Source organism: Chinchilla lanigera, unplaced genomic scaffold, assembly GCF_000276665.1.
Source record: "Chinchilla lanigera isolate Chin_1 unplaced genomic scaffold, ChiLan1.0 scaffold00019, whole genome shotgun sequence".
Taxonomy (NCBI): Eukaryota; Metazoa; Chordata; class Mammalia; order Rodentia; family Chinchillidae; genus Chinchilla; species Chinchilla lanigera.
In genome coordinates, this window is record NW_004955420.1 from 24,734,501 (window position 1) to 24,760,987 (window position 26,487).

Here is a 26,487-nt window from a genome sequence, read left to right on the forward strand (position 1 = left end):
CCGGGCCGAGCCGGGGCCTCGGGGCCGGGGGTCTGCGAGCTCCGGAAGGGGGCGGGACACCGCCTGTCCGCGCGCGGCCGTGGCTGGGGCGGGGATCATGGGGCAGGCAGGACGGCATGGGGGGGCAGCCGGGAGCGGGGCCCGCCGCCCATGCGAGGGATGGGGAGGGGTCTGGATTGGGATGGAACTGGGGGTCGGGGGGGCGGAGCCTGAGGGTGAGACTTCGGGGCGGGGTCTGGAAGTGGGGCGTGGCCGGCGGTGGGATTGGGGCGGGGCCTATGGGTGGGCGGGGTCCTGGGTGTGACTTTGGGGCGGGGCCTGTGGCTGAGATTGCACGGGTGGGCGGGGCCTGAGGGTGGGGTGGAGGCTGACTGTAAGTAGGGGGCAAGACCAGGTGGGTGGGGCCCGAGGGTGAGACTCCTGGATGGGCTAGAGTTGGGGCACCCTGACTCAGCCTGTTAGACTGTGGGTCCTGTCTTTGCCCGGGGGAGGTCATGCGGAAGTCTGGTTAGGGTGTATTTCCTCGGCTTGGGGGTGGGCCCAGGGGCGGGGTTTAAAGTGGGGCGTGGCCTCGGGGGTCCCAGGCCACCATAAGCTGGGTGGGCGAGGGCTCCACACGCTTGACCCTGACGGCCCTCGCCTTCCCTACCGCAGGGCGTGAGGTGGGCAGCGCAGCCGAGGCTGAAGAGCTGGTGAAGAGCGGCCTGGCGTGGGAGCCGCGTGTCAACCACACGCAGGAGGAGGTGGGCCTGCCCGCCGCCGGGGGCGATGATAACACGTGGAGGGCGCCGGGCAGCGACCTGGGCCCAGCGGCCCCTGAAGCCGGGTTTGGGCCTGAGGAGGCGCCCAAGGCCTCGGCCGCGGTCACCGGCACTGCCTGGCTGGAGCCCGACAGCGCAGGCCTTGGCGGGGTGACCGCAGAGGCGGGCAGCGGCGACGCCCAGGCCCTGCCAGCCACCCTCCCAGCTCCGGACAACACCCTGGAGCGCTCGACGGTACCCTCCCAGCCCCCTGAGGCCACCGAAGCCGAGGCATCACCCTCACCCACGACTGCCCACCAGCTGAGCCCGGGCCCCGAACTCCCCAAGGAGAGCCCCTTGGAAGTCTGGCTGAACCTGGGCAGCAGCACCCCCGACCCCCAGGAGCCAGGGCCCACCGAGCCCCTTCCAGGCACCCTAGAGCCCCAGCCAGCCTCGGAGATCATCGACATCGACTACTTCGAAGGACTGGATGGTGAGGGTCGTGGTGCAGACCTGGGGAGCTTCCCAGGGTCACCAGGAACCTCCGACCACCACCCCGACGCGGAGGGAGAGACCCCTTCCTGGAGCCTGCTTGACTTGTACGACGACTTCACCCCCTTTGATGAGTCCGATTTCTACCCCACCACGTCCTTCTATGACGACTTGGAGGAAGACGAGGAGGAAGAGGAGGATGACAAGGATGCAGTGGGAGGCGGAGACCTGGAAGACGAAAATGACCTCCTGCCCACGGAGAAGCCCCGCGCGGGGCCGGGAACGGGCCAGCCCACCAGCCGGTGGCATGCCGTCCCTCCGCAGCACGCCCTGGGGCTGGTGCCTGGCGGCAGTATTGCCCTCAGGCCCCGCCCCGGAGAGCCGGGCAAGGACCTGGCCTCCGGTGAAAATGGCACCGAGTGCCGCAGCGGCTTTGTGCGCCACAACGGCTCCTGCCGGTCGGTGTGCGACCTCTTCCCCAGCTACTGTCACAATGGCGGCCAGTGCTACCTGGTGGAGAACATAGGGGCCTTCTGCAGGTAGGTGGCAGGCAGCTGCAGGTGAGGGCAGGGGGCCCAGGGTCCAGGAGACGGGGGAGATTTGCTCAGGCTTCCGCGGCAGCATTCCTTGCCTTTGGGGGATGGGTTTTTCTCTCTACCTTAATGGTTGCTTGTCTTCCCTGGGTTTGGTGCCGAGTCCACGATGCCCTTTTAGAGACTCAGAGTTTAGAATATCCCTGAGGACGTTGCAGGCTTCCGCGCACACCTCGCCAGCGGTCACCTGTCACCTTGTTCTTGGGAACTGCCTCACAGGGAGTCACGCACCTGCTCAGAACACACCACCTTCTTCTGGAAGAAGCCTGTGGCAGCAGTGAGCTGGGTGGCTTTCTACCCGCCCTCGAAGTCCGGGAGAGTGCTCAGACTCCTCCGGGGCTTTTTCCATTGGTCCTAGGAGGAGCGTTTCTGTCTTCTGGGAGTCTCTCCTAGGTGTCATTCTTGACGCTTCTTCTTTGTTCTTTTTGGAGGCGTGTGGAGAATCCGGTTTCTCGGGGGTTGGTATTCTGGTAGGGTAACATAGAAGGCAGTGAACGTGGAGCCCTTGGCCTCGAAGCCTAAGGTGGGGTTCCATTTTGTGAACTCTCTACCAGTGGTCACGACGCAGGGGTCACTCAGGGAAGCTGTGACCACACAGTCCTAGCGGAGTTGTCCTGCGTTGCCCAGAGGACGTACTGTAGTTAGGAGCTCCTGCAGGTGGTGAAAGGCTACCGGAAGTATGAGGGGACCCTGGTCCTGCTCTTTAGGCTTTGATTTGGGGAGCTCTAGTGATGATTTCAGCCTGAAAGCTGTGGAATTTCTGTGCAACGTCATCTTTGGTTCTGACACATGCTTGGAGTTTTCACCTTCAAAGTGAACTCCCCATTGGATCGTGGAATGTGGAGCCCTTGCAGCCTCTGGGGAGCCGTAAAAATTCCCAGCACCTCCCAGAGCCCTGAGGGAATTCCCAAGTGGAGAGGTAACATTGTCCTCCACTCTGAGCTACATGCCGCTACCCATGGCCTGCCAGTCTCTCGCTGCCTCAGTGGGGCTCCTGCGCCTGCCCCTCACAGCTCCCCTTGCACAGCCCCCATCCCAGGATCGCACTGGAGCCCCGCTGCCGGCTGCCTCCTCCGGCTGTGGGCAGCCAGGCCTCGCCGTGCCTGGAAAACTGTTTTTGCATTCCGCTCACAGGAGACTGCTGAGCCTTTCGTTGCAGACTGCAGCGCGCTTTTGTCTCCATCACCCCAACCCTCTGCGGAAACGATCAGAGCTGTGGCAGAACTTCCCTAAGACACTGGGTTAGAGGGCCACGGTTGGAGGGGTCTGCATTCCCTGGCAACCTCAGACAGACCCCTGTGATGGCAGAAGTTTGCAGAAACTAAAGATTCCCTTACTAGCTGTCTCCACCGTTCTGTACGTGGAGTGGCCGGTTCTATGGCACATGAGTTCCCCGTTCCTTGGCCCCTTTCTCTGGCCTGTCACTCACCCTGAGGTCCGTGTCCTCCCTCCTTCGCCTGCCTCTGTATCCTTCCACATCTTTCCTCTTTGAAGCAGCCTGGTTCCCATGGAAACAGCAATGTCATTGGAAGAGTTGGAGCCTGGGAATGTCCCCAAGGGCAGGAGAAAGTCACTCAACAAAAGGACTAAAACCCACCCAGAGGGTAGATTCTCACTATGCTTGCGTGAGAGTTCTCACAGCCATAGGAAGCTTCGGGAGCACAACTTTGGGGGTCACAGGGACAGGAGACTGTCTGTCCATCTTTGCATTTGTCCTTGCTTGTCAGCCGGAATCTTTCAGTGTCTGCTCAGCCCACGTGAACTAGCTAGGATGCAAAGGAACAAGATAGGGTTTCATGCCCAGGGCCGGCTGGTACTTTGTAGCCTTCGGTGCTGTCTGTCCTATGGTCCTCCTTCATCACCCGGAGCCAGAGCAAGCAGGAGACCAGGGTGCCTCTGCCGCCTTGGTCACTTAAACCATCATGCAATTTAGATTCACTCACTCAGGTCCTCAGGGCCTTGGTTCCCTCCTTTCCATCACAGAGCTCCGAGTGCCTGGTCCACCTCATAGTTGGCTGTAGAGATGGGGGCAGGTGCTGGGCGTGGTAGTACACGCCTGTAATCCCAGCACTCGGGAGGCTGAGGCAGGAGGATTGTTGTGAGTTCGAGGCCAGCCTGGGCTACAAAGTGAGCTCAAAGCCAGCCTGAACTGAATAGCGAGACCCTGTCTCAAAAAGACAAAAAAAACAACGAGAGAGAGGAGCAGAGCGCTGACCCCAGGGTCTGTACAGACTCGGTTGCTGCAGATTCTCCAGGCAGACTAGGAGCAGGTGAGAAGAGTGCTGGCCTGAGCAAGGGCTCAGGCCCCGGCTGTACCTGCCCCGTCACCTTGGTGCGCTCTGTCGCTGCTGCAGGTGCAACACACAAGACTACATCTGGCACAAGGGCATGCGCTGTGAGTCCATCATCACCGACTTCCAGGTGATGTGCGTGGCCGTGGGCTCAGCGGCCCTCGTGCTCCTCCTGCTCTTCATGATGACTGTGTTCTTCGCCAAGAAGCTCTATCTGCTCAAGACGGAGAACACCAAGCTGCGGAGGACCAAGTGAGTCTGACCCCTGACCAGGGGTGTTGCACCAGGGTCCCTGCTACCCGCTCTCCACCCCTAGCTGGAGGTGCAGTCATTCGTGCTAGGTATTCACCCAGTGATCCATCCCTGTGCGGAACATGCTTCCCAGAAGCATTCTCAGCACCGCTACCTGGGTGCTTAGAGAGTACTTAAACAAAAGGCAGCCGGCACCAAGCACCTCCCACCCTGGCCCCCAGTCACTCGCTGCCCTCATATGCCCACCTTGCCTGACCACAGCCATTTCCCTGGTCTCCGAGAGCCAGGGGCCAGCGTGAGGATCTCACCCCAAGTCAGCGTGGCATAACCCCGCCTCACAGCTGCTGTCAGCACACTAGCTCTTCCTCAGTGGATGTGAAGGAGAGAGGTTTCGTACCACACGACCTTGTTTTTAAAAGCAGCTCAGGGCTGGGGGTATAGCTGGATGACACAGCACCTGCCTGGCAAGCATAAGGTCCTGAGTTCGATTTCTGGGACCGAAAAAAAAAAAAAGCTGTTCAACCACTGGTCTGAACAGAAGACAGAAGTATAAGGAATTTAAGAAAATCCTCAGCTGGGTACAGGAGTACACACCTGTAATCCCAGCACTCCGGGAGGCTGTGGCAGACCCTGTTTCAAAATTTAAAAAGGACAGGGATGTAGCTCAGTGAGAAGGTCCTGGGTTCAATCCCCAGTTACCTCAAAAAGGGAGGGAGGGAGAAAGGAAAGGAGGAAGATCCCTGTACCTCTCCTGCTTGGAGTTCGGTGGCCATGCTGGGATGTCAGGGCTCACTTCCTCTGCTGTGGCCTTTAGGGCCACGTGGAGCCCTGAGGCTTTTTTCAGCTCTCCTTTGACAGCGGTGCCTGTGTGTGCACGCGCGAGCCAACACGCGTTCACGTGGGTCCGCCTTGGACACTCAGGTGTGACCTTGTGCGCTGACAGAATCATCCTCGTCACTAAGCAGGATAGCCTTTCCAGATTGTCCCGGGAGTCACAGGGAGGAGCCGGAGCTCATCTTTAGGAGACAACTCAAGCAGACTTGGCTCCCTCCGCCCTTCAGTACGCTGCCCCGGTCCCCCCAGCCCGAGGGCCTCTCCAGAGAACGTGACGGAAGGGAAAAGGGCGAAACGCCGTCTGTTGCCCCTGTGCCGCTGCGGGCTCCCTGCAGGGCCTCTCGCCATTGCGCCTGTGCTCCGAGGCGGGGCCTGACTGTGCTGTGGCCACCCCGCAGAGGCGCAGCCTGGACCTTGGCCCTTGCCCCTGCAGGGGCGTGGGGACCACCCGGATCAGGGCAGCTGCAGCTGAGGCTGGGGCGGGCGAGCGCCTGCCAGCGGCCTGGAGGAGCGGGAGCCGGCCTTCCTCCCCCGGCGGCTCCCTTTCTCCGGGGCCCGCCTTGGCTCCGTGCGCTCGGCGCGGTACAGATGCTGTTGCAGTTTATTGATTCTGAGGCACATATTTTTCCTCACATATTAGCGTCTCTGAAATTGGAGTGCATCGTACAATCACTGGCATCTTACAATCACTGTCGGCCAGATGGTAGTCTCCATGTAGTTGTAATTGCCTGGCACGCACAAACCTGGTCATAGCTGTTCATATCGTTGTCAGTTCTTTATCTACAGTCCAAATAAGCTCCTTAAGTATCTAATAGAAAGCTGAGGTGATAACAAAGTACTGGATCGCAGTTTAGATGACGGAAGTTTTCTCCTAATGCGGCATCAAATAATGGTGCATCTTTTTCCAACCCGTGGCGTTTAATGGAGAGTGGTGTCGGACCCGCAAGGCTCTGCCGCCGTTCTTACATTTCGCCAGGATCATGTCATTCACATTCTGCTTTCTCTCTCCTTCCCCGCAGCAAGTTCCGGACTCCATCCGAGCTCCACAACGACAACTTCTCCCTTTCCACCATTGCCGAGGGCTCGCACCCAAACGTAAGGAAACTTTGCGACACTCCCCGTATCTCCTCCCCCCATGCCCGTGCCTTGGCTCACTATGATAACGTTGTCTGTCAGGTAACTGTCCTCTTCACCTCTCCCTTACTGTGCATGCCTCGGCCTCCTCCCAGGCCTTCGCTCTGGTTCGGGGTGCGGTCTCCAGGGGTGTTGGGGCTCGGCGTGGGGCCGCAAAGGCGGGAGTGGGTGGTGAGGGTGGGAATAGGCACTGGATGGCGTGTCACTCCTTTGACAACCAAGGTTACAGGGAGTGGAGACTTTTTCCTAGGATGACTCACAGTGTTTAGCTTCATCTGGACGGTAGAAGTCTGATTATTATCTTTCACTTTCCACGCAAAGGAGGGAGGGTCTGTTTTCATTGCTAAGAAATTTCCCGATGGCTATTGGAGCAAATGGTGGTGGCCCTTTGGGATAGGTAAGGACACCTTGATGGTCTTTGATGTGCCTGAGAGCTGGTCAGGCCCCAGGTTCACACGACACCCGCAGAACCCCAAGCCCAGGAACAGTTATTTCTTCAGAGGAAGGGCTCCTGCGTATCAGCGGACACCCAGTGAGAGGTCTCAGCAGGGCCTTGGACAGCACTGGCCTCAAGCATTGCCTGGACCAGACTGACTGCAAAATACTGGGTAACTGTGAGGGAATTTTGAAAATAAAGCAGAAGCCAGCTCAGCCCCAGATCACTATGTCCTATCCAATCTAAGAATCCTGCGCACCTTGCAAGCGCTACACCGCAAGGTAAATGTTTATTACAGCTGAGAGAACTAGGCCGACCCCAGGCTCAGCAGGGGAATTGAAGCAGAAACTCCGAAGGTCTTTCAGTCATGGGCAGCGGAGTGTGAGAGCTCGCTGGGGTCTCCGCGGCGGGGCCAGGGCAGGAGCGTCCTGTGTCTGTGCTGCGCACTGCACTGCTCACGTCTGACAAGTTGCTTTTCTTGGCTTGCACAAGGTATGTGTAAGTTCAAGACGGACGTAATAGCCAAGGGACGCATGTTAAGCCTGATAACGCGGTGTGCGGCTGTGGCGCCTGGAGGGCAGGACGGCCGGCCCGCCCCACCCCGGCACAGGAGCGCTCCTCTGCGTGACCCGGCGAGGGGAGTGGTGGTCTGCTGCGGGCTCTCCTTCGCACGGTGCACAGTCCCTCCGGCCGGGCTGGCCCCAGTGCGCAGGAAGGGCTCCCGCCCCACCGGGTGCAAGGGCCCCTGGGGCGCCCTGCCCAAGGGGAGGGGAGAGGCGGCTCCTCTTGGACTGTGTGCTGCACGAGCCAGGCAGAGGATTCCTGAGGGGGACGGGGCCAGCGCTGTGGACCGCGGGTTCTGGCCGTGAGAACGCCCCCGAGCCTGAGTCCAGAGCGAGGCCGCGGAGGCTGAGCGCAGCAGATGCTGGCTGGGTGGTGCGCGGGAAGGGGCCGGCCGGGCTGAGGGCGCCTCCTGGCTCCGCTTGCATCCGGAGGGTCATTTCCGGCTGGCGTCCCTCCCCGCTGCTTGTCCCTGGGCGCGTGGTCCTCTCTGTGGAGCACCGCGGCGGGGAGGTGACTGTCCGGTCCAGCAGGAGTGCGCCGGGGCTCTCAGCATGGCCTGTCCTCCCCTCCAGCTACGGGTCAGCCTAGTCACAGCCAGGGCCTGCGGCGTGGCGCAGCAGGACAGGTGCCGCTGAGGCCGGGCGGCCCGGTGGTAGAGCATTGCCCAGCACACGAGGCCCTGGTTCAGTCCCGGTGCGGCGATAAAAGAGAGGAAAAGCACGGTTGCCACGTGGTGGGGGTGCAGCCTGCTCGTCACCCCGACCCCCATACCGGCCGGGCCGCTGGCTTCGGGAGGGGAGGCCGCGCTCCCGCTCCTCTCCTCACCCTGCGAGTCCTCGCGGGTTCTCCGGAGAGTTCTGTCCACCTCAGGATAAGGGAGGGAGATGCGAGGGTCGCTCTCCCACTCTGCTGCCGTCATCGCCCAGCCTCACGCAGACAGCAGGCAGCCCAGTGGCGCCCAGGACACCCGGCCGGCCGGTGTGGGCCTCGTGGGGCCCCGCAGCCCCCAAGGGCCCATGGGGAGGTGGAGGGGTGCGGGGGGCGGGCGCTAGGGCCACTTTGTCAGTAAAGTCACCAGAACCTGCAGCGACCGCAGCTGCCTGCCCGCCCCGGGCCGCTGCCCCCCACAAGGAGGGGCCGTGCGGGAGCCGGCTTTACCCAGGGACTCGATGGCGTCCCTTTGTGCTTCCCCGCTTTGGAAGCTGTCTGCGTTGGCTCCCTGGCCCCCGGGAAGAGCTGGCATCTGGGGTCCGGGCTGAGCCCGCCTTACCCTGGGCCTGGAGGGGGCCCGTGTGGCCGAGGGGGACGCTGGGGACGGGGTACACAGCAGACCCCAGGACTTGGCCAGCTGTCAGCTCCACTCCCGGGTGACCGGGCACATCTGCCTCGCCGAAGGGAGCTGGGCTTCTGTGAGGAGGCGCGGAGCTGCGCCACGCCTGCCTGCGACACCCTTCGCGGCTCCCTTTGAGGGCGCTCAGCTCAGCTGGGCCCTGCTCGGACCCCCATCCCCTGCTTTAGGGTCCGCTTCTTCCACCATCTCACCCAGCGTTCTCAACATCTGCCCAAATCCCCTGAACCTCAGGGCCAGGGTTAACGTGCTCAACCCCCTGTGGCACCACAGCCCTGCGAGGAGCCCCTGGAGGCGCTGGGGGTGCGGTGGGGAGGCTGTCTCAGACACAAACAAGTTGCATCTTAGTAAGAGGCAGGGTGAGGGGGCCCTCCTGTCTCTTCCAGGCTGTGCTGTAATTCAGACCCTCGTACCCTGGCCCTAGTAGTTCAGCTGTGAAGCGTCCATGCCAGCGTTTTACCCAAACAGCACAGAAGCACACAGGGCTGGACTCGAGCTGTTGTACATCTGTAATCCCAGCACTCTGGGAGGCTGAGGCGGGAGGATTGCAAGTTTGAGCCCAGCCTGGACAATTTAATGACTTAGTGAGACCCAATAAAATAAAAAAGCGCTGGGGATGTGGCAAAGTCCAGAGGCTTTGGGTTCAATCACACACACACAAAATCTCTGTTATTTTTGTTGTTTTTTGGTTTTTTGAGACAGCGTTTGGCCATGTAGTTCAGGCTGGCCTAGAACTCACTATGTAGCCCAGGCTGACTTTGAACTCCTGCCAGTCCTCCTGCCTCAGTCTCCCTAGTGCTAGAATAACAGGCTTACGCCGTTATGTCTGGCAGTTTAAAAAATTATATGTACATACACACGCACAGGTTTGGAGTTTTTTGTTGTTGGTTTATTTTTGTTTGGGGGGTTTTTTGAGACAGGGTCTTGCTCTGCAGTTCAGGCTGGCCTCGAACTCACAACAACCCTCCTACTTCAGACTCCCAAGTGCTGGGATTACAGATGTGCACCACCACACCTGGCCCAGGTTTGGTTTTTTGAGACAGGGCCTGTGATGGTAGTGCAGGCTGGCCTGGAATTCACTGTGTAGCCCAGACTGGCCTTGAACTTGCGGTGATCCTTCTGCCTCAGCCTCCTCAATACCAGGATAACAAGCATGTATTCCCACGCCCAGCTGTGTTTTCTAAACATACATGGGATTTTGCTATACATATGTGCTACCGCTTCATTTGTTTCACCTGATACAGCACAGAAACGCCCATCTCGGCGTGTGCAGATTTCTACCCTGTGTAGCTTTTCAGACCCCTCCCACGCAGACGGCAGTGTCGGCTTCCTGTGTGTGCTGTGTGCAGCCGCAGCCCCTCAAGTCGGCCCTGTCCTCTCTGCGGCCCCTTTCCTCCCGCCCTCACTGTAAGCCACTCGTGTTAAACCTCTGCTCAGGGTGGCCCAAGAGACGCGTCCAGCCAGGCAGGGACAGCAGGCGGGCGACAGTACCCTAAATGCATACTGTCCCGTGTGTTTGGGCCCCGTGGAAAGCCTGGGTCTTCGCCTGATTTCTTGCCACCCTGTGGCAACTGTAACCCGCTGCCAGGACGGGTCCAGTCCGGCAGCAGACAGCACATGAGGCCCTCAGAGAAGGCCTGGTCCTGAAGCACTGTGGTCCTCGCAGAGTTCGGCATGGTTACTCGGGCATCGGGGCGGTCTGCGAGCTTCTCGCCATCCACAAATCTGCCTCCCTGGTCAGCAGAGTTCTGAGCACTCAGGACAGCTGTTTGGATCCTTAGAGAAAGAAGTGAGGCCCAGAGCTTTGCATAGGGCTGGTCCCCTCTAGTGGCTGAAAGCAAAGGGGAAGGCTAGGGGCTGGGGATTTAGCTCAGTGGCACAGCGCCTGGCTGGCAAGTGTGAGGTCATGAGTTCGATTCCTGGTACCAGAAAAAAAAAAAAAGGGGGGGTCGATGTCTGTAACCCCAACACTCAGGGGGGGGAGGCAGGAGGATTGTTGAGAGTTCGAGGCCAGCCTGGGCTACAAAGTGAGCTCAAGGCCAGCCTGAACTGCATAGCGAGACCCTGTCTCAAAGAAAAAAAAAAAAGGGGGGGGGGGGAAGGCTGGCATTATTTTATAAAACTCCATGGCTAAGAATGTAGAATTGGAGGGTTGTGCACTGGCTGCTATCTTTTTTCCTTCTCTTCTTTTTTTTTTTGAGACAGTACCTCACTAAGTAGCCCGGGCTAGTCTCCCTCATGATGATCCTCCTGCCTCAGCCTCCTTAGTGCTAGAATTATAGGTGTATGCCACCACTCTTGGCATCCTCTGCACACAAGGGATTGTTTCTCCCTAGTCCTTGTCTGAGAGAAAACCTAACTGGCCCCAAATTGAAGATATGTGTAATCCGTTTACCTGTGAATAACATTTCTTTATCTGGCCATTGATCATAAAGGACTTTCCTAAAAATAGGTGCTAATGACTTACCTCAGTTACTTTTAGTTTATTCCACTCTTATAGCTTTTCTCCTTGTTTTTAAACTATGCTTCTTCTGGCCAGTTAGAAAAACATAGCTGGGGGCAACCCACTTTCCGAGCCTCTTTTCTGTCCCTCTGAGACAGAAGCTTTCTCTCGATAAATTCTTCCTACTCTAAAAAAAAACCCAACCAAACAAACCTAGTTCAGTGTAGTGGTGCACGCCTGTAATTTTAGCTCTCGGGAGGCTGGGGCAGGAGGATCACTGCCAGTTCTAGGGCCAGCCTGGGCTCCAGAGGGAGTTCAAGGCCAGCCTGTACTATATAGCCAGCCTCGGTCTCAGAACAACAAAGAAAAACTTGGGGTGATGATTTGCTTGCTCTACCCATGGTCTCTGTCCCCCTGCCCAACTTTGCTCCTCTTGCAGGATGATCCCAGTGCTCCCCACAAAATCCAGGAAGTTCTCAAGTCCTGCCTGAAAGAGGAGGAGCCCTTTAACATTCAGAACTCCATGTCGCCCAAGCTCGAGGGTGGCAAAGGAGACCAGGCCGACCTGGATGTGAACTGTCTTCAGAATAACTTAACCTGAAGCCAGCAAGAAGAGCGGCAGTGGGGGCGGGGGCGGGGAAGGCGCAGTCTCTCCTCTTGTACAGAATCTATTTCTTGTAACCATTTGTTAAACCCTTTTCCTCTTCTGATCTCATGGCATGCTTCAGTGTATTTTGTACAGGAGGGGGAAAGACACAAAATACGCCAAGAAACGGAACAGAATTGCATTCGCTGGTTTGTTTGTGCTGTCTGTACATTGCTTCTGCTGCTGTGATTTCTAACCCTGTGCTATTATTCAACTGACTTTTTTTTTGTACTTTGACCCACCTTTTTTTGGAATACCAGTAAAAACAAAGTTCTTGAAATAAAACTTTTTAAAAAGCTATCCATTTTCTTAATATCATATGTCCCTCCCACCCCATTCTTGTCTGCCCGAGTTGAACACAAGCCTTCACTCACTGATACACATTTGAGCGCGTCTGAACCTCAGAAACGGTCTGCGCGTCGACTTGGGCTGCCGCGCCAAGATACACAGCCCGGCTGAGGAGGCCGGAGTCCAGCATGAAGGCACCAAGGGGGCTGGTTCCTGATGAGGTCTCTTCCTAGCTCACAAGCAGCCACCTTCTCCTGATGTCCTTGAGTGGCCTTCTCCGTGCAGCTGTGGAAAGATAGAGCTCACCAGTGACTCTTTCTGTTCTTATAAGGATGCTAATCCTGTGGCATTAGCACTCTTCCTGAGCATGTCATTTAATTTTAACTGGAGCCTTACGGGGCTTATTTCCAATTACAATCATATTGGAGGTTGGGACTTCAATATATGAATTTTTGGAGGAGGAAGGGGGACAATTCAGTCCATTTCAGTCTGTCTCACCTATTAAGAATACTCTTACTAGCTCAGCACAGTGGCACGCACTTGTAGTTCCGTCACTTGAGAAGCTGAGGCAGGCAGATCTTGAGTTTGGATGCAGCTGCACAAGGCTTGAGGGTTTGTCTTCACCCACCTACCCCAACGTTTTCCCCGGCTGGTCTCTTCTGCTCCATAGAAAGAGAAAGAGGAGTCTAAAATGGTAAAAGCAAAAGTAAGTTTATTTGCAGAAGAAAGCGATACAGAGCCACTCTGAGGAATGGGAGTCCCAGGGCTGGGTGACCCCTGAATACGGGGCAACAGTCCTGTTTATGGGGTAACTAGATCCCAGGGTCATCTCATCCCTCCTGGGTGGTGGTTTCCGATTGGATATTAGCTCTTTGCTGGGGGTCTATAACGAAAATCTTGGAACAGGGTGTGAAAAGTCTTATTTCTGCCTGCCCATCTTGGAGCAGTTTGTACAAGGAGGAATTTAGCTAATCTCTGAGTATAAATAACCGAGATGCTGCCGCAGACCATCTAGGTTAGCTTTCTCTTGTTAAGGGGACTATCCCTACATCACCCCTCCCTGTTGGGGTGCTGTCCCTACACAGCCTGGACTGAATAGTGAGACCTTGTCTCAAAACAAAAAGACTACTCGTGCTGGGCCTGGTGGTACATTCCTTTAATCACAACTACTCAGGAGGCTGAGGCAGGAAGATCACAAGTTTAATGTCTGGGGCCAGGGGTGTAGCTCAGCAGCACAAGCGCCTGCCTGGAAGGCACAAGATTCTGAGTTCACTTCCTGGTACCAAAAAAAAAAAAAAAAAAAAAAAATGTGTAATGCCTGGACAATTTAGCAAGACCCTATCTAACAATCTCAAAATAAAATTTAAAAAGAGCTGGGAGCTGGCCATAGTGGTGCAACCCTGTAATCCTAGCATTTAGGAGGCTGAAGCAGGAGGATTGCCATGAGTTTAAGACCAGCCTGAACTACATAGTGAGATCCTGTCTTTAAAAAAAAAAAAAACCCCAAAATAAGATGTAACTCAGTGTGAAGTCCCTGGATTCAATCCCAGTACTGGAAAAAAAAAAAAAAAGAGAGACTATATACTCTGTCATAAATATGTAAGTGCTTATTTTGAGCCAGGTCCTCTAGTACATGCCAGGAATACTTAAGACTCTTGCCTCAAGAAGTTAGTAGTTGCCGGGCATGGTGGCACATGCCTGTAATCTCAGCACTCGGGAGACTGAGGCAGGAGGATTTTTGCAAGTTCGAGACCAACCTGGGCCACAAAGTGAGATCAAGGCCAGCCTGAACTGCCTAGCAAGACCCTGTCTCAAAAAGACAAAAAAAAAAGTTAGTAGTCAAGGAGGATACCAAGTACCATCCCAGCCTCAGCAATTTAGTCCAATCTTGTCTCAGAATAAAAAATAAAAAGATCTGGGGCTATAGCTCAGTGCAAAGGCCCTGTGTTGAATTTACAGGACCCCCAAAAAGATTAAAAACCTTAAAATTAATAGTCAAATGCTCAAAATGTATTATGTACAGGTAGGAATCTGCCAAAGTGACACCCATTTATCTATATAATCAGTATGCACTAATTCAAAAATATTAAAAGGCCAGATGGGGTAACACATGTCTATAATCCCAGTACCCTGGGAGGCTGAGGCAGAAGGATTACAAACAAGTTCAAGCTCAGCCTGGGAAACTTATTGAGACCCTGTGTCTTAGTTACTTTTCTTGTTGCTGAGACAAAATACCAGACACCCAGAGTTAAAGAAGGAAAGGGTTATTTCCTCACAGTTTTTAGAAGATTTAGTCCATAGTTGGCTGGCTTCAAGGCAGGGGGACATCACAGAGGAGAAACGGTCCATGGCAAGCAGGCAGAAGACTGAAGCAGCAAGCAGCAGCAGCAGCAGCAGCAAACAAAAGCCCATCTCTCCCTTTTGTCCCTTCCAGGCTACCCACCTTTGGGGTGGGGCTACCCACACCCAGCGTAGGCCTTCCTATTATCCAATTATCCATACCCAGAAATATATTAAACCAATCAGTGGACTAATTTAGTAATCACACACTCTCAATCCAAGCATCACACTCCCCAGGCCCAGCCACCTCCTAAAAGCATCCCCCATGACTGCGTGAGGTTTTAGCGGGACATCTACATACAAGCCATAACACCATGGTATAGTTTAGACCTGAGGTGCCCCCCAAAGCCGTATGTGTTCAGAGGGGAACTGCTGGAAGGTGTTTGGATTATGGGGAAACAGCGCTCGTCAGTGGCTTGGTACACGAATACATTCATGGCACAATGTGCCAATAGCAGATAGGTCATGGGATGACCTGGAAGAATATATCTCCTTCCCTGGTGCCTCGCCTTTCTCTCTTTGCTCCCTGGCCACTGTGATGTGACCAGGTTTCATCTGTGGCAGTCCCTTCCACCGTGCTGTTTCTGCCTTGCAGCCTGCCAACCATGGACCGTAACTTCTGACACTGTGAGCCGACATAAACTTCTCCTTCAGGTTGTGGGTACTGGGAAAGTGACTAAGATGCCCTGTCTCAAAATTGAAAAGGAATCTATGGCCAGACCACCCTGAACGCACCCGATCTCCTCTCAAAATTAAAAAGGCTAGGGATTGGCTCAGTGTGAAGACCCTGGGTTCAATCCCCAGTACTGGGGGGAAAAAGATTAAAAAAGAAGAAATTACTAGTCTATCTGGGAAACAGACCTAAATAATTATAATACAGTGTGTCAGGATTTAATAGAAGTTTACAGGAAGAGTTCAGAGAGGTTGAAATTGGGCTTGGAAGGTGTCTTAGTTACTTTCCATGTTGCTGAGACAAAATACCCGACACCCAGAGTTAAAGGAGGAAAGGTTTATTTAGCTCACAGTGTACAGAGATTTCAGTTCATAGTCGGCTGGGTGCAAGACAGGGTGGCGTGGCAGAGGGGCATCGCAGAGGAGAAACAGTGCATGGTGGGCAGGAAGTAGCAAAGCAAGCAAGGAGCCACCACAGCATATTTTTGTCCCTCATACCTTATCCAGGCTACTTAGGGCAGGCAGCACTCACACCCCTAATCCTAGCGCCCCTGAGCCTAGCATTGCCCCATGAATCAGTCCCAGCGTCACACACTCTAGATCCAGCCACCCCTGGAAAAGCAGCACCTATGACTGCACGTGGCTTTGGGGAACCTCTAGACACAGCTATAACAGACAGATAAGCAGGCATTTGTCAGGATGACACAGAAGAGGGCATTGACGCACTGGTGTACTCAGGAGTACAGCGCTGGGTGACCAGAGGGAGGTGACCCAGGGATGGGCTGAGGGACCACTGAGGACATCAAGTGCATCAGCAGGCCTGAGGCAGGGCTGGATTTTGCAATCTGTTGAAAGTTACCCAGTATCACCTTTATTGTTGCTATTATTGTTTGAGACAGAGTCTCGCTATGTAGTCCGAGTTGCCCTTGAATTTACTAGGTAGCCCAGGCTGGCCTCAGACTCACAGTAATCCTCCTGCCTCAGCCTCCTGAGTGCTGGGATTTCAGGTGTACAACACCACACCCAGCTTCCCAGTATCATTTTGATGAGCGATATTAGGTATATGATATGTGAGTAGCAAAATATATAACATTAATTTTTAATCTGCACTAAAATGCAGTGGCTTCATTGATTCATTCAAAAAGAGGAAGGTGAACTATTTCTCATTCTAACAGATCTCAGAAAACACACTGAGCCTGAGTGGAGAGGAAGGTGAAGGCCTGCCAGAGCGGAGTAGGGAGTAGTGCCACCTTGGGTGGGGTTCTTAGAACCTCTCACCTGCCCTCGGTCTGTGATAGTTCTGGCTACCAGAGTCGCTGGGAGTGGTCTCTGTTGCCTAATTTCTGCAGATTCTCCCATTTGCACTCTTCTGCGCCTCCTTATTTTGTATTCCATGCTGGACACTGCCCTTGAAAAATTGCTTATTAAAATATTTCAAACCCTGGGGGGTGATTTCTTTCTCTAAGAGGATTTTCACTTACTCCTGTCAGGTGCCCAGGGGTGCTGGAATTCTGGAATCATATTAATCCAGACTCAAGGCTTTAAATTTTCTAAGACTCTAAACTGCAGCTCCAAACCTTGGATAATGAAAGGGCTGGTTAGTTCCTGGTTTGTTTTGTGTTTTGTGTTGTGTTATATTTTGTGTTTTCTTTTGTTTTGCTTGAGACAGGGTCTCACTGTGTTGCCAAGACTGCTCTTGAGTGCATGATCTCAAGTTACTCTCCTGCCTCAGCCTCCTGAGTAGCTAGGACTACAATATGTTCCACCATGGCCACCCCACGTCATCTTTAACCCTACAGCAGAGTCCTCGTGGGTCATAGCCCAAAATACATAGTACCTCACCAGTGTGCCCAAACCCCCACGCCTAGCTGCCTGACACTCAGGCACCAAGACCTTGAGGCACATGGCTCCTCAGCGCACCCGGCCCTGGTTGCTGGACTCTGGACTCCTGCACTGTAGAAATTGGCCTAGCGGCTCCTTGGTATCTTGTTTGCTCTCTGATGCCTCTCAGAGGTGTGTACAGCCCTCCGGTTGGTGGCAGAGCTGGTCCAGTTTACCTAGCCTCCTACTGACGGACAACAGAAGCCCTCCGTTCTCGCCTTGGACTCCAGCCTGAATGCAGTGAGAGCCATCTGCCCTGTGCTGCAGGATACGGCTACACGTTGGGGTGTGTGCCGTGGTTTTGTTGCCGATCATTTATCCACTTTGGTGGGCGGGGATTGGTGTGGCCCCGCCCAGGACATCCTGTGCTCTCAGAATCAGGGGACCTGTCCCTCCAGCTTAGGCCCCTCTGATCCTCTCCTGAGGAGGCCGGACGAAGAGGGAGCACCTGACTCGCATCCAGGGCCAGGGCTTATTAACATTCTGCTGTGCTTTGTGCTCCTCACAAAGGGTTAGGAAATGTGTGTCAGAGCCTCGGCTTCGTGCCCCCTGCCGCCCATGCAGGAGCCGGTGGGGGCCGAATGAACAGAGCACCCGGTGCTGCTATTACAGACAGCCGAGTTAGTAGGGTATCCTAGGCAATCAGATAGGGCAGGGCCCTTCCGAGAGTCAGTCCGAAGATGAAAACTTACTACAACTGTGGCTGCAGGCACATCTGTTGGAGGCCAGGCCTCAAGATAGAGATGGAATGATCAGGCCTAAGATAACTGGTGACAACTGGTCTGATAAAGTCTAGATAGACATCGCTGGTCACCTCAGTGGGTGACCAAGACCCGTGGACTCCTCCCTTCCTGAAAAGTCTTTGTCCTGTCCATGCACACTTGCCACATAACTTGCTTCCCCACAGGACCAATATTACCTAAGCAGCTACACTTGTACTTTTATTGGTTGATAATAGCTATAACCCATGTTGTACCCATGTGGTTGTGCTCTATAAAACTTCCCCTGAAAAGCGGGGTTCTCCACAACCCAGTCAGGGCCCCTCCTGCCTCTCAGGAGTTGTATCTCCCTCTCAATAAATATTTCCTACTCTTAACCTCTGTTGTTCCTTAGAATTCATCCTTTGATTTTGGGGAATACGATCTTGGTGTACCAAACATCTAGAAGGTTGGGAGTTATAATATTTCCCCCAGATCATTTGGAGGTCCTAGATTGTTCCTATATTATACTTGGAGGCCCCTGCGAGATAATTGGAAGGAGGTAAGAGTTTGCTTTCGTTTCATAGATTCTGGATTACGAACTGGTTAGGTAATCAAAAATTGTCATCCTTGCTTGTCAATTGCTCATGCTTTGAATTTTATGCCTTGTCTCTTATAAACATTTTTGTGTTAAAATTATTTTTTAATTTTTTTTATTTTTTTGGTTTTTCTCCGGTACCGGGAACCGAACTCACGACCTTGCGCTTGCCAGGCAGGCGCTTTTGCTGCTGAGCTAAATCCCCAGCCCCTAAAATTATGATACATTTGAGAATGTGAGAAGATTATAATGTTCAGAGTAAAATAGCACATCATTTTATGTTCACAGGCAAGGCCTCGTACTCTTGTTTTGTATAAGCCGCATTCACTTGTGTTCCTTGTTTGACCTGTTTGCTGTGCTTTGTTATGGTATGTTAGACCGCAACACTAGGAAGACGTAGTGTTAGAGCGTCCTCTAGTGGACTTTGATGCTAACTAAAATGTGAATTCACGAGGTGCTGTAAAATGGGTCTTTCTATGAAATCTAGTTTATATTTAGGAAATATACATGCCTATTAAGGAATCACGAGACACCACTCCAGTTTTTAAAAAGCAGTAAGCTGGCAACCATTCTTAAGACATGGAGGACAGGTTTCACTGGGACAGACTGGCCCTGATCCCCCTCCACATTTTAGAGGGAATATTGAGCCTGTTCTGCCTCAGTTTCCTTTCTGGTCTGATCTTCCACTGGTGAGGAGGCAGTCTGAGCTCTTGATATTCTCCAGCTCCACCTTTTCAGGCAGAGGGTGATGACTCATGGGCAAATTGTCTCAATAAGTGACTGTGAGCGTGAGAAGAAAAGACGTCCTTTTTCTGATTGCATTTCTCATCTTTTCCTGTCTCTTTGTACTTGCCTCTTTTGGGAGGCATGTAAGATTAGAAAGGCAGGAACCCTGAAGTGTCCCAACATTTCCCTCCTATCCAACCACTAGGAATCTTTATCTGTCCCTTATAGAACTCTAACAAACAGTGGTCACTCTGCCAGCTAGTTAAATGCTCTTAGAGCAGCTGTCACAGTTAAAGCACAGGACAGATTCCCCCAGCACCTTCTGGTGAATCCCTGCTGAAGCCAATGGCCAATGGAATGTCGACCAGACAGGCAGCCGGATTCCTTTCCAGAGACCGATCTCTGGTTACATGGGGGTCGTGGCCAGGGCTACTCTCTAGCAGATACGCAAAGGTTCCTCAGCGGTAGCAGGGTCCCGAGAGCCCGACTGGGTATCAATCTGCACTTATCTATTGTCCCTACCTGCACACCTCAGTGAGACGAAAGGTAACTCTCTCAGCAATCTTCTGGTGTCCTCTGACCCAGAGTGACTGGAGACAACACTGTTAGAGCCCTCTTGTAAGCCTCCATTAAGGGTTGAGCTACACGTTTGGACTTTTTCTCTCTGCTAGTAAGTTAGAAACCTGTTTTTCTCCTACCGTCTGGGAGTTAACTTTAGAACTCCCTAGTTAGCTAAAGTACCTTATCGCAAGACCACTCCCCCTTCCAGGAGGTCAGGCTGAGGCAGCTTGCAACAACTGTTTGCCTTTCACGAAGAGAACAGTATCAGAGGAGTGATTTACACTTGTGCCTTACATATAATAACTAGAAAAAAACGGTTTTAGTCGGCCTCTTCTTTCACATGCATGTAAAAAACTAATGTGTCCCTTTATGAGCTGTGGGGAATCACTCACCATCAAAGCTCAGGGGCATCTGAGGACATGTTAAGGACATGAACCTGCTGTCTAGCACAGGTGCAGAGTGAGATACCCTTCTGTAACCATGACTTAGCACTAGACAACCACACGTGCACTGGTGAGGTCAGCATCCAAGAATGTAAATATGTGATAACAACATGTATAAGAATTTACAATAAAGATGCAGGCTGCTCTTGCTTTGCTCTGCTACCAGCTATTGCGGTATTGCTGATGTCTTGCACATGTGCATTCTTTAACCTGGGGACCTCACCTGCACAATCTCCCTTGGGCCCCCACATGGGTCGACACTAGTATATAAATTGCGGTTGGTGGGTGATGGGTATAAGTTTAACCTGTGACCTTCAGAGACATAGAAATTTTACAATGGACTTTGAATAAAACTTAGCCTTGTCTTGCTAAGGAAGATTGCCTAGGTGATTAAGTAGGTAACACAAATGTCTTAGAGATTTCTTTGCCCCAGGACCCAGGGCAAGGTGTCTTCAAGCCATTTGTTTGACTCTATCTCTAGAGGCGATCTCCTTTGCAGGCTGGAAAGTGCTCCAACCACTTTGCTCTTTGATCTTTCTTTCCTCATTGTCTTTCAAGGAATTGGAAAGCAGTGGTTCAGACCCCTGATTACTGGTTTTGCTAACAATGCTTCCTTCTTTAAATACAACTGTAATAGTTGGAATCAATTGTAGTTTGTGCATTTGGAAACACGTGCTAAAGTTAGGAGTATGAGTTTCCAGGAAAGGTAGGGTTGTGAGTTGGTTAAGATGGCTAGTCCGACCCGACCTGTCTTCTGCTCTCCAGACAACAGGCACCGCTCTGGAGCAGGTCACCTCGGGGGACACCTTGAGGGTATAGAAATCAGGTGAAAATTAAAGGGATGCCAATTTGTTCTACTGTATTTCAGATGAGAGACTCAATGTCAAAATCTCTTACTCCTTTGGAATGTATTCTTTTGTCTGTTTGTTTGTTTGTTTTGTTTTTTTTCCAGTACCAGGAATCAAACTCACAAACTTGCGCTTACCAAGCAGGCGCTGAGCTAAATCCCCGGCCCCTGGAATGTATTCTTAAGCACTAGAAAATGTTCAGCACTCACATAGTGAGAAAGAGTGGTTTATTATTTTTCTGCACCTGTGCATGCCCTGTCTACCCTCTAGAGCCAAAATGGAGTCCTGACTACAGAGTACATTTGGGAGGTACTGATTATGATGCTGCTTGACAACTAAAATTGTACTGTAAGAGGGAGGGAAAATGGTCAGTATTACCTTATGTTCAGACTTTCTTTTCATTAAGAAATAATCCTTGTGTTCAAAATGTAAATGTGAGCCACAGAAAACCAGACACCTCTGGCCCTTAAGGCATCCACTATCACTGAGCCAGAGGCTTCCCCACATTTGCCCTTTGGAACCTGAGGAGGAGGTTTCCAAGGCAACCGTAATCAAATCCTCATCCACCATTACTGAGCCTGAGGTTTCTTAAATCAAACAAGATCTAAGAAAGTTTTCAGATGACGCTGATAAGTACATCGAGGTCTTTAGAGGACTTACCCAGACCTATGAACTAGACTAAAAAGATGTAACGCTACTCTTAGATCAAATATTGACTTCTAATAAGAGACCAGCAGCATTCCAAGCTGCTATTACATTTGGAGATAAATATTGTACTGTTAATTTTAGAAGGACAGCAGCCAGGCAGCCAAGGGAACAGCCAGTTCCCGCTGGAGCCCGAAGAGTCCCTGCACAAGGTCCTTACCGGCCTACCAACCGGACAGGAAACTGGAGTAGGAGGCATCTTCAGACAAGAATTCTTAAAGATCTAAAACGGATGACAACTAAGCCTTTCAATTCTGTTCATCCAGAAAAAGATGAGAATGCCTCTGCCTTCTTAGATCATTTACAAGAGCCACTGAAGAAACATATATCCCTGGCTCCTGAGCTGATAAAGGGACAGATTATTCTTAAAGACAAGTTTATTATCCAGTCATCCCCAGCTATTAGGAAAAATCTACCAACCATGGCTTTTGTCAAATAGCTCATGTGATACTTTAGTCAAAATTGCCTCCTCAGTATTTCATAATTGAGACCAGGAAAAAAACCAAGGGGAGAAAACAAAGAAATCGAGAAAAAATGCCAGCCTTTTTTTGCAGCCCTAAAAGGAATAGACCCTAAGTGTGATTCTCAGGGCTTCAAGAAGAGATTGACGACTAAACTCACCTGCTACCACTGTTGAAAGCTGGGCTACCTTAGGAGAGAGGCCCCCGGGCCATGCCCTGACGGCAAAGGTGACCACTAGAAGTCAGGCTGCCCCCTGAGGTGAAGGCCCCAGGGATCAGACCCATCTTTCCTGCCGGTCCAGCACACTGAAAGGCCCCGGGGCACTCTCCACCTGCTCCCTCTGGCCAGACCGTCATCTCCGTGGAGGAGCCCTGGGTAGTCCTGACTACAGAGGACAAAGAAATCAGCCTATTGCTGCACACTGGTGCACGTCTCTCCATCCTTTGTTTTTTTTGTTTGTTTGTTTGTTTTTCTCCGGTACCGGGAACCGAACTCACGACCTTGCACTTGCCAGGCAGGCGCTTTTGCCGCTGAGCTAAATCCCCAGCTCCTCTCTCGGTCCTTTGTTTCAGCTGACCCTCCTTCCAGCTGTCAAACCTCAGGGAAAGGAGTCATTAGAGAAGAGAAAACTTGCTACTTCTCATAACCTTTAGGTTGTAAGTGGGACTAGTGCCCAGCTAGCAAAATTCAAGCTCTGACCTAAGTATGTTTTCCTACTATCACATGCCCACACAGCCACATGGAAAAAAAGGAACTCTCTGATGGCCAGTGGATCTCCTACAAAGCGTCATAGAGAGATAGATGAACTTCTGTCATCTGTCTGTATGCCCTCAAAAGTGGCAATAATTCACTCTAGAGGACACTAAAAAAGAACTGCCAAGCATCTCAAGGAAATCCACTGGCCGATGCAGGAGCAAAAGGAGCTGCTTGCGGGCGCCCCCTTCAGGCCCCCTGATCTGGTGTGAGTCCCTTGATCATACTCAACCCAAATATTCTCTGTCAGTAGTCAAAGGGCTCTCTCCCACTGCTGTCAGTTCCTTCCATCCGGATGGTTACAACCAGATAATCACAAACTGTTCCTTCCTGATGAGAGTCAATAAAAAATTATGAAGCCCTTACATCACGCCTTCCACTTAGAGAGAGACCCAGCAGATGACCTCAAAGTTATTCATAGAAAAAAAAGTTATTCATCGAAAAAAAGGATCTTTCTCAGACAATATAGCAGATAGTTGAGATGTGTGAGCTCTGCTCAAAAAACAATCCCCCCAGCCAGGCATGGTGGTGCCAGCCTGTAATCCCAGCACTTGGGAGGCTGAGGCAGGAGGATTGTTGCGAGTTTGAGACCAGCCTGGGCTACAAAGTGAGCTCAAGGCCAGCCTGAACTGCATAGTGAGACCCTGTCAAAAAAAAAAAAAAAAAAAAAAAAAAAAAAAAAAAAAAAAAAATCAACAATAATCCCCTTAACTGGATGCTAGCTCTTCCCTGTATAGGGACATGGTAATACCCTAGTGAAAACTGGCAGCTAGATTTTACTCACATGCCAAAGAATAAGGGACTCTAATATCTATTGGTCTGGGTAGATACTTTCACAAACTGGGTTGAGACCTTTTCTTGTAAAACAGAAAAGGCACAAGAGGTGGTAAAGCTTTTGGTCTCAGAGATCACTTACAGAGTGATAATGGGCCTTCTTTTAAAGCAAGTCACACAGCGTGTCTCTCAGGCACTGGCATTCTCCATTATCTTCACTGTGCATGGAGGCCGCAGGCACTGAGAAAGGCAGAGAAAACAAATGAGACCCAAAAGAGACATCTTCCAAAAATCCACCTACAGTGGCCTCACTTACTGCCTTTAGTTCTTATCAAAGTAAAAAATACACCTCAAATTCTAGGCCGCAGTCCACTTAAAGTCCTTTGTAGACACACTTTTCTCACTAATGATTTTCTCTTTCATAGAAAAACAGGTCCCTTTCTAAAAGATGTCCCCTCACTGGCTAAGTTCCAACAGACTTCAACAGCTAACAGAAGCTCAGCCTAAAGAAAAGGGAAATCCCGTATTCCACCCCAGAGACTTAGTACTGGTAAAATCTCTTCCCTCATCATCCCCTTCCCTAGGGCCAACTTAGGAAGGACCATACACTGTGATCCTACAGATTCCATCAGCTGTCAAGGTAGCAGGCCTGGACTCCTGGATACACCACACCCAACTCAAGCTCTGGGAACCAGGAGCTGTCACCGAGTGCGAACAACCACCCGAGTACGAACAACCACCCGAATACTGCTATGAACCCATAGAAGGCTTGAAATTCTTGTTCAAAGAGAAAACAGTCTTCAAATAAGTAATCCAAGATGGTACTCTCAGCCCTTCTACTAATTACTTTACCACTTAAAGGCAAGTGCAGTTCTTTCTAGTGTAAGCACAGGAATATGCAGCGTCCTTACAACAAACGTCTTGCTGGATATGTGGCCTGCTCCCCTTGTCCAGTACATCAGGACTCCCTTGGTGGGCATCCCCACTTCAAGGAGGTGATTGGAATAAGTTACAAGACTGCATTGATGAGCCATGGAAAAGTTCAGTGGTTCCTAGTTTAACCCACCAGTAAAATGTAACTCAGTAGCCTATAAACTCTACTTCATGATCCTAGACATAATCAAATTTTTTTCTAAAAAATCACTAAAGCCTCTCCACTGACACTAATAGAAAGAACCCCATCAGCAAGTGTTTGGCCTTCCTGCTTGCTGGTGACATGGCACAGGGCATCACGTGGTGACAGGGCAAGCTGCCTCTTTTATAGCTACAAACGCCATCACGGGCACTTTGCCCCAGTGACATCATCTCATTGTGATGACCTCCCACAGGACCCAGGCCCCACTTCCAAGTGCTACTAATGTGTGATTTGGGAATAGTCCCAGGCACTGTCCCTTCACTGGGACAACGCACTCAACATGCAAACTTGGAAGAGGAGAAATGTGTCTTGGCTTAGGTTTCGGTCCACACTCAGCTGGCTCTAAGGCACAGACAGCACAGTAGGAGGGCTGGGCGGCAGGCAGCTGCTCAACCCAGGCCAGCCGGGAAGCAGAGAGAGAAAGGAGGACCCAGGGGCCGGGACTCACCCTCGAGCTCACTTTTCCCAGTGAGCACTTCCGCCCAGGCCCCGCCTCCCTGCTTCACAGTCAGCTATGGACTCCTCAGGGCGTAAACCTGGGATGACCGCAGCTCCGTGTGACTCGGTCACCTTCCACATGTGTGAGATTTTGGGGGACTTTTTTTTTTTTTCAGATTTTACTGTGGCTCAGTAGCAGGCCAGGAACTGTTTCTTTCTTTCTTTTTTAAAGTTAATTTTATGTGTTCACTTTTGATGTACATAAAGATCACATTCATCACAGGGAATTAGTATCTGTGCGTTATTTATTATTATTATTTTTTTGTTTTTATTTTTGTTTTTTGTTTTTTCTCCGGGACCGGGAATCGAACTCAGGACCTTGCGCTGGCCCTTCAGGCCCTGTGCCATTGAGCTAAATCCGCAGGCCCTGTGCATTATATTTTGATTCTTCTTTTTTCCTCACACCCCTTCTCTTCAGCCTTTCTTCCCCTCCTTCTTTACAAAAGCTTAAAGCTGGGCATGGTGACACATGCCTGTTATGCCAGCACTCAGGAGGCTGAGGCAGGAGGATTGCTATTTGAGGCCAGCCTGGGCTACACAGTGAGTTAAAGGCCAGCCTGACTGCATAGTGATGCTCTGTCTCAAAAAGACTCCCCCCAAAAAAAAGCTTTGTTTCCATTTTTTCCTTTCCTATTCTCTTTTTTCCTTCTAGTCTCTTTTTCCTCCTTCCCCACGTGTTCCCCTTCCCATTTGAGCATTTTCTTCCGACTTCCTAACAGCTATCATCTGTTTTCATCCTTATTTGCGCTTTTGGTTTCTCACACAAGAGAGACAAAGCAATATTTAAACATGTGTGTCCAGTTTATATCACTTGAAAATATGGTCTTGAGGCCCGTGCTCCCATTGGGACGTGACACAGCCGGGGCCTGGGCCATGCTGCGTGGCGCGCAGCCTCCAAAACCGGGCTAAATGGGAATGGAGCTTTTGCCATACTTGACAATGTGGAGGAGCCTTTGGAATTGGTGACTAGGAAGAGGTTGGAAGGGCTTGGAGGAGCACGCTGCAGAAAGCCCGCAACGCTGTGTAGATAATGTTGCACGAAATTCTAGTGAGGTCTCAAGTCCATGCTGACGAGGTTTCCGATGGAAATGAGCATTCTGGTGGGAACTGGGGTAAAGGCCATCGTTGTTCCATGGTGGCAAAGGGTCTGGCTTCCTTGGGACCTTGTCCTGGGACTCTGAGGAAGGCTGCAATGGGCTAATTGACCTGGCAGAGGAGCATTCAAAGCAGCGAAGTGCCAAGGATGCTGTGTGGATACTTTCAATTGCTTACAGTCAAATGAGAGCACAAAGGAATGGTTGAAGATAAAACTTACAATTAAAAAGGAAGCAG

The 26,487-nt window shown here is 51.9% G+C and overlaps 1 protein-coding gene across 2 annotated transcripts; it reads left to right on the forward strand.

The window, feature by feature from the left end:
• Nucleotides 1-654: 654 nt before the first annotated feature.
• On the forward strand, nt 655-12,080 carry Cspg5 (chondroitin sulfate proteoglycan 5 (neuroglycan C); the record flags this gene model as incomplete). 2 transcript variants are annotated; one of them, XM_013513391.1, is given in 4 exon segments in its annotated part: nt 655-1,771; nt 4,180-4,368; nt 6,222-6,378; nt 11,567-12,080. In XM_013513391.1, coding segments are annotated over 4 exon segments (1,625 nt in total), but the record flags the coding sequence as incomplete, so codon positions are not given.
• Between the last annotated feature and the right edge of the window lie 14,407 nt (nt 12,081-26,487).